The sequence below is a fragment of the Alexandromys fortis genome, unplaced genomic scaffold, assembly GCF_014885135.2.
Source record: "Alexandromys fortis isolate MF-2015 unplaced genomic scaffold, M_Fortis_MF-2015_v1.1 scaffold_467, whole genome shotgun sequence".
In the NCBI taxonomy this organism is placed as follows: Eukaryota; Metazoa; Chordata; class Mammalia; order Rodentia; family Cricetidae; genus Alexandromys; species Alexandromys fortis.
This window is the reverse complement of record NW_026068331.1, coordinates 159,935-173,379: the sequence shown is the minus strand read 5'-3', so window position 1 is coordinate 173,379 and position 13,445 is coordinate 159,935. Positions and strand designations below refer to the sequence as shown.

At 37.5% G+C, this 13,445-nt stretch overlaps 1 protein-coding gene across 1 annotated transcript in view; it reads right to left on the bottom strand.

Annotated features, from left to right (window-relative positions):
- Positions 1-6: 6 nt before the first annotated feature.
- Rap1a (RAP1A, member of RAS oncogene family) overlaps positions 7-13,445 on the bottom strand; it is a 64,176-nt gene continuing 50,737 nt past the window's right edge. The window contains exons 4-8 of the mRNA XM_050132839.1: positions 13,112-13,168; positions 11,858-11,998; positions 9,389-9,532; positions 3,616-3,731; positions 7-416 (exon numbers count right to left, since the gene is read on the bottom strand). Coding sequence (XP_049988796.1) covers positions 3,645-3,731; positions 9,389-9,532; positions 11,858-11,998; positions 13,112-13,168 — 429 coding nt within the window. The 3' untranslated portion in view covers positions 7-416; positions 3,616-3,644. The remainder of the gene's footprint in view (positions 417-3,615; positions 3,732-9,388; positions 9,533-11,857; positions 11,999-13,111; positions 13,169-13,445) is intronic.

The following is a 13,445-nucleotide window of genomic DNA, read 5'->3' as shown; positions in this document are numbered from 1 at the left end:
AATGAGTTTGAGGGGATATTTCATAATCTATATCATTATGGATATAAAGTATGATGGTTCAACTTTTTAGTGCTTGATAGGGAGGAGTCATGATAAAAAGGTCAATATGAAATCATTTGATTATAGTAGTAACATCTAACATTTGAAATGCATCCATGCTCTTCTGTATAATTGCATTAGAGTCAAGTATCTTATTTCACATCTGTTATAACTGCTATTGCAAAGGAGAAATACTATGTCTTATTTCCAGGAGATATACACAGAGCAACTTTTTCTCCAGGGAACTTGTGCAAACCAATATAAGATCTAAATTCTTCACATAATATATAAAACAGGAGAAGCCTCTTCAGATTTAGTTTTTGAAGTCTGGAATGCTGGCACTTTCCAATTAGGCAACAGTTCTTCATTTCTGTAATCTGCAACATTGAACAGACACAAACACACATAGAGTTCTCTCGCTGTCAGAAGGTGGCAGTCAATAAACATATCTAATAACACACAAAGGATGACATCTATTGACCATTACTAAGGAACTAAATTATACCAAGCTACTTCAGTAGAAGAGCTATTTTACCTTCCCATTAAACATGTTCAAAAATAAGCCAAGTGTGGCAGCATGAGGACCAGGAGTCCCAAGTATGACCTTGTATGATTACAGTTTGGAGTACTTGAGACTATCTCGAAAGTTCAAAATCAAATATAGAAGACTAAGTTCACAAACAGCTATTAGTAATCAATTTTTGTTTGTCCCTGGTTTTACTACACTTGGTATTTCACATCTTATCTAATATAATACCCTGCCTATAAAGAGGCAGACAGCAATATTTCATTTATATCCCATTATCTTTCTTTTAAGTTCAATATTTGTCTTCTTTTTTTTTATAAATATTTATTTATTTATTATGTTTACAATATTTTGTTCGCGTGTATGCCTGCAGGCTAGAAGAGGACACCAGGCATCATTACAGATGGTTGTGAGCCACCATGTGGTTGCTGGGAATTGAACTCAGGACCTTTGGAAGAGCAGGGAATGCTCTTAACCACTGAGCCATCTCTCCAGCCCTAGGTACTATCATTTCTAACACAGCTGACAAGAGACAAGGCAGAAAGAACCCAGACTGAAAGGCAAAGAATCAGCAGGTCCTACTACTCAATAGAAGCTAATTGGTTTAGAAAGTGAACTCCGGATGATTTCTCTAAGGTCTTTAAAATTGGAATACTTAAGAGGTCTATATGCTTTAATTCAATTCTACTTAAAGGCTATAGACATATAAGCTGCCCCCAAGGTTCAGCTACTCTTACTAAAACATTGTAATTGTTATTTAAACCTACCCTGTTATCTTAGAACTTTACAGCTCTAGTCTTGTTATGTTGGCCAGGATGGCCTCAAACTCCTGTGCTCAAGGAATCCTTCGGCCTTAGTCTGAATAGCTGGGACTACAGGCATGTGCTCCCACACTAAGCTTTAGCGCTTCAAAAAATACAGGTAGTAACATGGCATTGCAAATCACAATAAATACACTGCAAGGCATTCTGATCGATAAGGCCTCTATCATCGTACACCTACAAGATCTCAGGAGACTACATTTTAAGTTGAATTACGTACAAGTCTAAGGATTAATACAAGCAATATGAATGGCTTATTGCCAGACCTAGGCAAGCTTTCTCTTCTCTAAGGTAAACTGTATGAATGCATTTTAAAATCATAATAGGTCAAGTGGTATCTTTTTCTTTAAGCTAAAGGAACATATTCTGAGAAGACAAAGTTAAAACTCAGATTTGCCAAGGTAATTTGTCAATAAGCCAGTCAACTATAAAAGAGTTAACAACACATTACCAACTTGGGTCCTCATGTACCTTTTCTTAAACACACACAAACACCAACAATAATAACTGTCAGGAAACTAATGATTTAAAGAGTTTTAATAAATCAGTTTCAGGAAAAGTCACTTAGCTCTTCAGAAAAAGAAACCATTTGGCTAGAAGCTGACCTTCCAAGTTTGACCACCTAAGACAATCTATGCTTTTCCTCCTTTCTATTTGTCCATTCTAAGGGTTGAAGTTACTCAATTCTTTTCTCTAAGAGAGATACCTACTCATCCCTATCTCTAAGGAGCACAGATTAACTCATCAGGAGCTCAGAAAGCAGTAATCTACTAAATGGGCCCCAGAGATCGACAGTAGTTAGTGTTGTCAACTCTCAAGTGAGCAGAATTTATGTTCCTCTTCTACTCCATCAATTTATTCATATTCACATAATTAGCCTCAGACTACATCATACATCTGCTTCAGGAAAGCATTCTGTTTGGTTTAATAGCTGACAAAGAAGAAACATCAGGGGATTTTAAACTGTAATTAAAGGAAAACAACTAACGGTTTCACAGGGCCTGGCTTCTTACCTGACTGTCAGCACAAATGCCACTATAAATTTCTTTCCAGTGGGTCCACTGAATGAAAGCAGAATGCTACCTGAAGTCACCTACCACTTGATGCAGACTGGCGTGACATTTGTCAGAGCAGCCACTCTTGAGAAGAGCTGACAAGCAGAACTACATATGCTACCATACATCACACAGAATGGCTCAGGGTTAAGAAGTCTGAAAATACCAATACTTGGGAGGATATGGAACTCATGAATTGCTGGTGTATGTACCCTGGTACAATCACTTAAAAAATCCACATATATAGCATATGACTGGCCATTATATTTCTAGATATGTGCATGTGCATAAGTCATGCACAGAGCTGCAAACTATCCATATATTTTGTTTGTTTTAAGCCAGGGTCTCAAGCAGCCCTGGCCATTCTGACTTTGCTATTTAAGGGAAGCTGTCTTTGAACTGCTAATCTTCCTGCCCTGTTCTTTTTCTGGGATAATAGGTGTAGGCTGCCAGGTTGGGCTCAGTATTATCCATCTTAATTCCCCAAAAGTCCCTCAATAGCAGAATACCCATTAGTCAGATAATAAATTAAGTATCGTCATATAATAAAAATTAACTACTGACACATGTAACATGGACACTTCTAAACACACAACTCTAGCCTGGTGGTGGTGGCACATGCCTTTAATCCCAGCACTGGGAGACAGAGACAGGAGGATCTCCAAGAGTTCAATGCCAACTTGGTCTACAAAGTGAGTTCCAGGACAGTCTCCAAAACTACAGAGAAACCCTGTCTCAAAAAAACAAAAAACCAAAAACCAACCAACCAACCAAAACAAACAAACAAACAAACAAAAACAACAACAAAAAACCCCCGAAACCAACCAAACAAAAAAACCCCATAGCTCTGGGTAATAGATGGCAGACACAACACACCATATGTTTTTGCTAATGCTAAGCTCAAAGAGGAGCAAACAGAAATGCTAACACTAGGTAAGTGCTCTACCCAGCCTCAAATACCCACTTGTTAGCAGGTGTTGACAACACGGTGGTGAGCAAATCACACACGACCCTCACTCTTAGTTTAGACACTCCTGGGGAGGAGGCAAAGTATCCAACAGATACAGGTGTCTGCCTCATGTATAAGCAACAGAAGCTGAGAAACACTGAGAGTCAGTAAAATGGTTAGAGTTCGGAGAAACGAGGAAGGGTTTACTCTGCTTAAGCATCTTACCTGGCTCAGAGCTGCTGCTGACTTCAAGTCTAGAGCAGCAGACATGATTTCTTTTTAGGCTTCTTCTTTTCCACTGGTGTTTTTCTATTTATCTGTCTGACCAGGTCATAAAATATCTAGGTAAAAACAACAATAAAAAGTACTGATTGCTTGTTTCACAAAATCATTTTGAAAGTACTTAGTATTACTTTTCCATTGTATCTGAACTTTACTGATTTCTTTTGAAGTTTCTTAGCTCCCCAAGCTAACTCTCCGAGTAAAGAAGGCCCTACCTATCCATAATGGATATGTACTTGCTTAGACAGCCAGTAGTCCAAAAAAAAAAAAAAAAAAAATTAGAAGAGAAAGGTAGCAAACACTTAAAAGCTATAATTATAACAACAGCACCAGAGAGCTTCTGTACATTCTTCCTATATCCGAGTAATAACTATGAACCATATGATAGTGGCATATATCCTTAAAGGGCTAAGCATGTATCTCCCAGAACAATATACTCTTTTGTTTTGTTTTTCAAGACAAGGTTTTTGTGTGTAGCCCTGGCTGTCTTGGAACTCACGCTGTACACCAGACTGGCCTCAAACTCTGAGAGATTCACCTGTCTCTGCCTCCCAAGTGTTGGAATCAAAGGTGTGAGCCACCTCACCCAGCAAGAGTACACTCTTATATAATCTTAGCAAATGCTGATCCTAACAGGACATTTAAACATCAATACATTTTTTTGTAGCATCTTCAGTGTAAATTCCAGTTTTGTCAATTATCTCAATGAGGCCCTAAAAAGTTACTTTCCTCTTGGGCAGAAATCTACCAGGAGCCACACTGCATTTTGCTTCTTGATAATGTAGCACTCGTCTGTCTGTCTGTCTGTCTGTCTGTTATTATTTCCTTATTGTTTGAGATGGGTTCATTTCAAGCCCATGCTGGCTTCAAACTCACTGATTAGTCAAGGCTGGCTTTAAAATCCTGACCCTCCTGCCTCCATCTCCCAAGTGCTGGGATTATAGACAATACTACCTCAAGAACTGCTTTCGGTCTTTTAAAATTGGGAACAGTTCTTTAGTCTTTGTCTTCCAGGGTTTTGTCATTTCTGAAAAAGTTTAATAAATGTATAGAATTTCCCTTAATTTGCATTTGATGACGCGATGTATATTTTAGGCTGGGACAGGAAAAAGCATGTGTCTGTTCAGATAACACAAGATCAGGTACATGGTATGTCCACCCCTTAAGGATTTGTATTTTAAAGTAGTGCCTCAGTATTCAGCCCTGGATAGCCTGAAACTCACTTTGTAGACCAGGCTGGCCCTGAACTTAAGAGGTTCATTTACCTCTACCACCTGAGTGCTGGGATTAAAAGTGTGCACCTCCACAGTCAAAGCAAACAAGACAACAACATAACAGACAGGAAAAGTCCACTAATCCTTGATTTGAAGGCACAAAGAGTATAGTAATAATCTTGGAGATTCATCTTTGGAAGAGTAAAAAATCATCAAGGACAAAACCACAATACTACTTTTTTTTTTTTTTTTTTTTTTTTTTTTTTTTTTTTGTTTTTCGAGACAGGGTTTCTCTGTAGCTTTGGAGCCTGTCCTGGAACTCCCTTTGTAGACCAGGCTGGCCTCGAACTCTCAGAGATCCTCCTGCCTCTGCCTCCCAAGTGCTGGGATTAAAGGTGTGCGCCACCACCGCCTGGCACCACAATACTTGTTATTTCATAAAAGTGGGTTATTAACTCTGGCATGTGTTGAGATGTTACCGGTCCATCCCTATTGTGTTCCTTAAAGCCAACTCTGCAAGAGTTATTCAGATGATGATGGTGAGGGCCTTCATTTTCATCTCAGGCCATTAGTGAGTGCTGTGGGACAATGGTCTTTTATCCTGTCACTTGTATTATTTTTAATAAAATGCTGATTGACCAGTAGCCAGGCAGGAAGTATAGGTGGGACGTCCAGGCAGAAGTAGAGGAGGGGCAATGAGAATGCTGGGAAGAGGGAAGCACAGCCCACAGTATGACCCAGCCACAGAGGAAGCAAGATGTGACTGCCTCAGAGAAAGCAAGATGTGACTGCCTCGCCGAAAAAGGTACCAAGCCATATGGCTAACAAAGACAAGAATTATGGGCTAATGTAAGTTATAAGAATTAGTTAAGAAGAAGAGCCTGAGATACTGGGTCAATCAGTTTATAATTAATGTTGACCTCTATGTGATTTCTTTGAGACTTAACGACTGCAGGAACTGGGCAAGACAGAAACCTCAGTCAACAAGTGAGTGTCTGCATTATTATAGCAAAGAACCAGACTCAGCTGACATAGTCTTTAACACGTTGGCATAATTAACATAATAAAACTACAAATAAACAAAACAGTGTAGAAGGCAAGTTTCCTGACTTTTATTTTGCAGTGTTGGGAACTGAACTCAGGCCTTGCTCATACAGGCAAATGCTCTATAGCTGAGTTTTGCTTTAGCTGTATGATCTTAATAGTTCTGGTTTTGTTCAAGAATGTCCTTAAAATATTTTTAGTGATTTTTTATTTCATATTTATGTATCTGTGTGGGTATCTGAGGAGTCCAGAAGTGTTAAATCAACTGCAGCTGGACTTAAAGGAGGTTGTGAACCGTGGGTACTGAACCTGAACTCATGGCCTTTCATAGAGTCCTATGAGCTCTTAACCACGGAGCAACCTCTACAGCCCGAGAATGCCTTTGATCGAAGGAAACACACACTAAAATATAAAAGAGTAAAGAAAAGTGATTTCTATAAATATGTGGCAAAATGTTAACTAGTGAATTTGAAGTGAAGAATAAACAGACTATTTTTCTTGTTCTTAGATTAAGTAAAGTTCAAAAGCAAGAGATTTAACATCAGTGACTTATATTTATTTCCTTTGCTATAGTGGGAAATTAAACCCAAGGCCTCTGTATGTTAAGCAAGTCCTCCACCACTGAGCTGTAGTCTAGCCTGTGTATTTTTTAAAAAGATGACATGCTACATTTCTTTAAGATGATAATCATGTTACTTTTTCAAATGACTCAGAGATTACAAGACTAAGATGTTGAAAAGAAAAAAAAAGAACAGATTCATTACAAAGCTATAAATAAATGTATTATTTTCTGTTTGTCCTATCCATCTAAATCCCATTTCCTAAAAATACTCTACTCTCTATAATCTTGTTTCTAAGAGAAGGTTAAAACTACAGCACTTATAAGGAAAATGATAGCTATTTCCACCACTCTGAAGCCTTTAAGAACTTAATGTATATGAGTCAGGAAAAAGTTCTCATTAGTACCCAAGGCTTAACATGCAAGTTATGATACAGAATAACAAAAAGATAAACCAGAACAGTAAATTAATGAGACACAGACGCAGTTCCTATTTCAGTTTCTTCATACCAGTCAATGTCCAGTTTCTGGCACACATTATAGAGACAGGTAACTGACTGTTTGTAGTATTATTCTAAATTATTTCTTTGGAAAATATTGCCTACCTCACAGCAGCAGAAGGTTCAATGATGAGGGCAAGTTCGAACTATAATATTTGGTTAGAAATGCTGAAAGTCCCCAGCCTAGGTTCTTCCTCATCTCTCTGAACTATAGAAAAATCTAGAGGGAACACAGAATAGAGTTTCTCAACCCCTCTCCCATTCCTAATTGGGATGTCTTTATTCCAATCATTACTCTAGCCTTAGCACAAAAAAAAAGAAAAAGAAAAAGAAAGAAAGAAAGAAAGAAAGAAAGAAAGAAAGAAAGAAAGAAAGAAAGAAAGAAAAAAGAAATTTGGAGCTAAGATTGAGGTAATTCCAGTGCATCATTTGCTACTTGCAGAATATAGAGAATTAGAGGGCTCTGGCCAAGCACAGTATTCTTGTCTGTTTGCAAATTTAAGTCAAGAGCTGAATCTTGTGGAATGATTATTCCTCTATTTTCATGCATTCAGAAACCACATAAGCATTTACAAAGCAACACAAACTGTCCAACTATCCAAGAAATTCTGCAGCTAAATTTTTAGACTATGAAGAGTAAAATCTTTAAAAAAATGAAACACTTCAAATTATATGCTCTTGTCTAGCATGCAGCCTGTGTGGTCTTACTATAAAATGACTATGACATTTTATATTGTTTTCTAAACCCCTATGTGAACTTTAGCAAGACTGCTGTGAAAAAGTCAACTCTGCTGCATTAGAAACTGCAATCAAGGGAGCTCTAATTGCCTGTGTAGGTGTCCATAATCATGTAATGATTAAAGAGGAAGACTACCTACTTCCTCCCTACTAAACTCTGGCTCCTACAGGAAGAGGTCTTGTGTGGTGGACTCTGGTCCAACTCAGCCGCAGCATACTTGATGAACTTCAGAGATGGGACAGCAGTGACGGTGATGGAGACAGTAAGGAACCAGATTCCAAAGGCCAACCATATTACAGAAGGTGACATTGTACCACAATTCCACTGTTCAAGAGCACTCACCAACTGTAATGTATTCTTCATTAAAATATTACTTGTTCATTTTAGTTAGGGTCCAGGCTGGTCTAGAACTCATTCTCCTGCCTTGGCCTCCAGCATGCTGAGATTACAAGTGTATCCACCATACCTGGGCTCCTTTTCTTGCTCCCTTATTCTTTCAAATGATACTATACTAAACAGTAAGTTTTTTTATTAGAGCTACATTTTAAAATACAACCTCTAGGAAATTCTAATTCCACAACAAAGAAGGATAAATGGCTGGCTGGCTATCAATTTCTTCTCATTCACCTAGCACTGGATAACAAATAACTGTCATGGAAGCCCCCAGCAGGACTCGTTCCCCAATTAGGATGTAAACTTCTTAAGGGTAGAAATAGTTCTGCCTGGATTACTGCCACCTGGGTGCAGAATAAAGTACCAGGCATACAACAGGTACTCAATATGTTTGCCAGAGAAATGGAATTAACAGATTTTTTTTATTTGTTAAAAGTGGTTTCATCTAAAAAAAAAAAAAAAGCTTTAGCATTCTTTATTATTTGTAAGAAACAGAATCTGTAGTAAGTTGGTTTTTTCCTTGCCAGATGTTTAAAATAATTTAGCCATCTTAAAAGTCCAATAATAGTCTACAAGCATAGTCATGAAAAATGACTTACAGAGAGGCCAGAGAGGAACAGTAAGTGAAACCCCAGCCATGATGACCTAACCCACTCATTCTCACCTCTGTCTAGTTACCAAGATGCTTCCCTGGGCCAGAGAAGGGCAAGAGCCTTACTCTGCCTCTCTGCCCTCATTTCTTTCCTTTTTCAAAGGCTTTTGACAAAATTCCAAAAGCAAAAGGAATGTCATCGGTTTACCTGATTGGTGGTAGCAATTTGGGAACTGCACTAAAATTTTAGGGGCCCAGTCAACTATGGCTCTTTAAAATGAGGCACATATAGCCTATCTGAAAAGCTTTCTGTCCCACAGTTAATATCTTAAGATAGTGGGTGGAGTGCTTAAATCAGCTGTGTGCATCTGGACTATCAGCCTGAAAGGACTGAATGGTTTGAATTATATGTCCATTCATATACAACCCCACAATTTTAGGCATGCATCAAAAGTGAAACGAACAAAAAAGAATTCTATGATAGTATTATATATAACAAAAGACCATTATAATAGCAACCTTAATTTTTTTGTTTTTTCCTATTGGACTCTACCACCTATGTGCTATATTTAACTGGATAAGTAACTATTACAGAGATAATTATGTTTTCTTAAAAATTCTGGCTGTGGAAAATAAAAAGACACTTGTTTGGATTGTCTAGTAGTTGTAGGTTACCTCATTAACATTGATCTTTGACTTTGCAGAAGATTCTAAAAAGGCACAGTTACACCACTGTCTTGCTAAATTCTGGCCTTGTTCTTTGCCAACTACCCGCTCATCTTCAAGGTCACATTTATTGCCAACCAAAATCATTGGAACCTGCAGGAAGGAAAAAAAAAATGAATTACATACTCGTTACTTATCCTGTTCTGACAAATAAGCAATTACCTGCTAACAACAGAAGCATACCAGTCTACAACTGTATGCTCTACCAAGTGCTTTAAAAAGGGTGCTGTGTGTTGTGGTTGTTTGGAAGAAGAAATGGAGTGGGGGAGGAAAGGAAGGAAGGAAGTCTATTTTGGAAGAACTCCTACTAGATTCATATACCAAATTATTTTAAAGGAAATGATACCATTTTTTCTTAATTTCAATTTTTTATATGAATGTTGTGAACAATACTCATGTGTGGTACCTAGGGAGGCCAAAAGAGCTACAGATGGTTGTAAGCTGCCATGTGGATGCTGAGGATTGACCTCTGATCCTCTGGAAAAGTGTCAAGTACTTTAATCATTGAGCCATCTCTCCATCCCTTCATGATTCTAAAATTCTCATGTGGATTACTACAAAGAGCTGAATTTCAAATAGAAAATTCTGAAGGAAAAGGAATTCCCTATAATACATGAAACACTATATTCATTTACCCTAAGTGGTTTAAATGTTTTATCTCACAGGTCTAATAAATGCCAAAAAATAGTGACATTATTAGCAGCTTCTATATCTAATTACTAGCTTTCTCTGTCTAATATTAGACTTAAAAGACTGTGGGCAGGGGGCTGGAGAGATGGCTCAGTGGTTAAGAGCATTGCCTGCTCTTCCAAAGGTCCTGAGTTCAATTCCCAGCAACCACATGGTGGCTCACAACCATCTGTAATAAGGTCTGGTGCCCTCTTCTGGCCTTCCGCATACACACAGATAGACTATTGTATACATAAATAAATATTAAAAAAAAACTTAAAAAAAAAAAAAGACTGTGGGCAGCAGTGGGGAAGAGACAGAAATCTTTAATAAATAAAAAAAAAAAAAAGAATAAAAATAGGAGCTGGAGAGATGGCTCAGTGGTCAAGAGCACCTGCTGCTCTTTCAGAGGACTGAGCTCAGTTCCCAACACTCATGTCAGGTAGCTCACAATCACCTGTAAACCCAGCTCTAGGGAATCAATGTCCACTTCTAGCCTCACCACATGGAATACACAGACACACATATATTTAAAAAAAAAGTCACTAAGCAGCTGTGTCTTCCCTTTTACTCTACACCACAGATGCTTGACTATCCTGAAACACAACATCCATTTTCACAGCTAACAAACTGTGTGAGGCTCCTCAGCTAAAAGTTCAGAGAACAAAGTCAGGAGGTTGTAAGACAACAGCACTACACAAAAGAAAGAATGTAAGAGACAAGGTGAACCTTCTGCCCCAAATAGGTTCAACAGTCTAGGCACCTTCACTCAAACGTTTGTCCTTTACTGGCGGAATAAAGGGGATTAACATTCCCGGAACTCACTAACTATTCATTAAGGACATTCCGCCTATCTACAATGGTATTAAGGTTAAGGTCCTGAGCAGATGAATAGTTCCCATCAGAACACACAAAACCAGAAAGGTCTATCTGAAAATTTCTATCCTAGCTATATAATTGAAAAGGAACTTTTCTATAACCTCAAACTGATGGAAATGTGTAAAATATATTTCATATTTTACAAAAGATAAGAAAAGGGTGTATGCTACAAACAAATGTGGTGCATGCCTATAAACCCAGTACTGAGAAGGAGGGAGCGGGGCTGTCATGAGGCATGTCCTTAATCCCAGCACTCAGGAGGCAGAGGCAGACAGACCCCCGTGGGTTTGAAACTAGCCTGGTCTACAGAGTGAGTTCGAGGACAGCCAGAGCTATACAGAGACAGCTTGTCTCAAAAAACCACCCCCCAACACAAAAAAAGAAGATGGAGATAGGAAGGTTAGGTGCCCAAAGCTAGCCTGGGTGTGCGTGCACACGCATATGTGTGTGTGTGTGTGTGTGTGTGTGTGTGTGTGTGTGTGTGTACATACAGCAAGATAATGTGTTAAAAAAAAAAAACAAAGAATATTTGTATGATAGAATATTAGAAAAAGGAACATTAACTATGGTTCTGTGAATACTACTTCTCACATTCAAAGCTCAACTTGAGTCCCACTTCTTCCTACTTCTGTGAAGTTTTCTGACTCATCTTTCCTGTGCTTTTTATCCACATGGCAATGCTCACTTTGTATACACACCTCATATTCTATACATCTCAGCATATGATTTGTATGTTAATTTTGAAAGTCCAATTTCAGAGCCTGTTTTTGGCATGTTAGACACTTTCCAAACCTTATACTGATGGGAAAGCAGACACTTTTCCTTTGACTATGGAGAGATGGCAATATGTCTTAGAGAGAAAATACTCACATCTTCTGTGTCTTTAACCCGTAAAATCTGTTCTCTCAAGTCCTGTAGGTCATTAAACGTAGACTGAGCTGTGATTGAATAGACTAGTGCAAACCCTTGGCCATTCTTCATATACAAATCCCTCATTGCTGTAAATTGTTCCTGTGGTATAAAAAAAGATCCAGTTATAAATATAATGCAGCTTTTTAATGGATGCTGGAATTATTTTAAACAGAATAAATCTCAAGTAAGGACATACATTTTAAATTATATATTGTCATAAGATTTCATACTAGTTTCTAGAAACTGAGATGAAAGTTTGTGTTTGTTGACACAATTCCTTTAATATACAAACCTTAACTGTTTTTGTTTGGAAGATTTATAATACTCAAGTAGAAACAATCCAAAATGCAGATCTGGTACTGAATTATAAACATCCAACTATCTTTCTATTGATGCTTTATCATCTTGACAATCAGTACATTACCAGCCCTAGATTAGACTCTTGAAGAACTTTTTCATATATTTTTTTATTTCCCTGCTTGCTGCATTTCAAATTCTTAGAAAAGATCTGAGGATAGTACAGTGACTATTTTCTTCAGACTCACTAGCCATTAACACCGGTCACACAGCTACAGTCTCACTAAATTAAATTAAATTAAATTAAATTAAAATGACTTCTGCTTGCTTAAAACCTACTTTGTCTTTGGAGAATCATTATTGTATTTTATAATTATAGATAATAATACAGAACAGAATCTTATCTAAAAAGTCTTGGATTTTATATGCAGTATTAAAGAAGTCACAAAATGCAGAATTTTAAAAACAAATTTTTTAACTGCTTTATCATTAAACATACAAATCCATAAAGCTTCATAAACTTTTTGCTTTTTTGGCTTGCTGATTCCCACTGTCAAACCTCAATTTTTGTCTACTCTATCAGAGTAGTTCTAGATGCCCCAGCCTGTCCATTGCACTCCATGTGTGCTGCAGGATGTCAGCTGTGCTAACCCTCACCCACATCCTTAACCTTCAAGTTTGGTACTTTTGCATATTTTTCTGGATTTTTCATTTATAAACTTCAAACACAATTCAATTATGATATGTAAGCATCAATCACATCACAAAACAACTTTATATATCCAAGAAAATTTATAAAACCTTACATTTAGAGAATTAAGAATCAGAAATAACCACTTTACACGGAGAATTACTTAGATAGCAAAACCTGCTCACACACTAAAACTTGTTACATGAAAAGGAAAGAATCCTTACTGTTCCTGCAGTATCCAGGATTTCCAGCATACATTGTTGGCAATCTACTTCAACTTGCTGTGGGGGAGCAAAGAAGGAAAAAAAAAAAGTAACATCAACATGTTTTCCCTTTTACCTCTTCAAAATACTTAACAACTACCAAGTGTTCTTCTACTTAGTACCACAATAAAGAACAGGGAGGGTCTCTGAGCACACCAGCATCACTCCAAAGGCAGGGTGGTTAAAGTGAGTGTGGGTATTTTCTGACTGCTATAATGATGCTCATTTGTTCTTATTGGATGGCAAAAAAAAAAAAAAAAAAAAAGAAAGAAAGAAAGAAAGAAAGAAAGAAAGA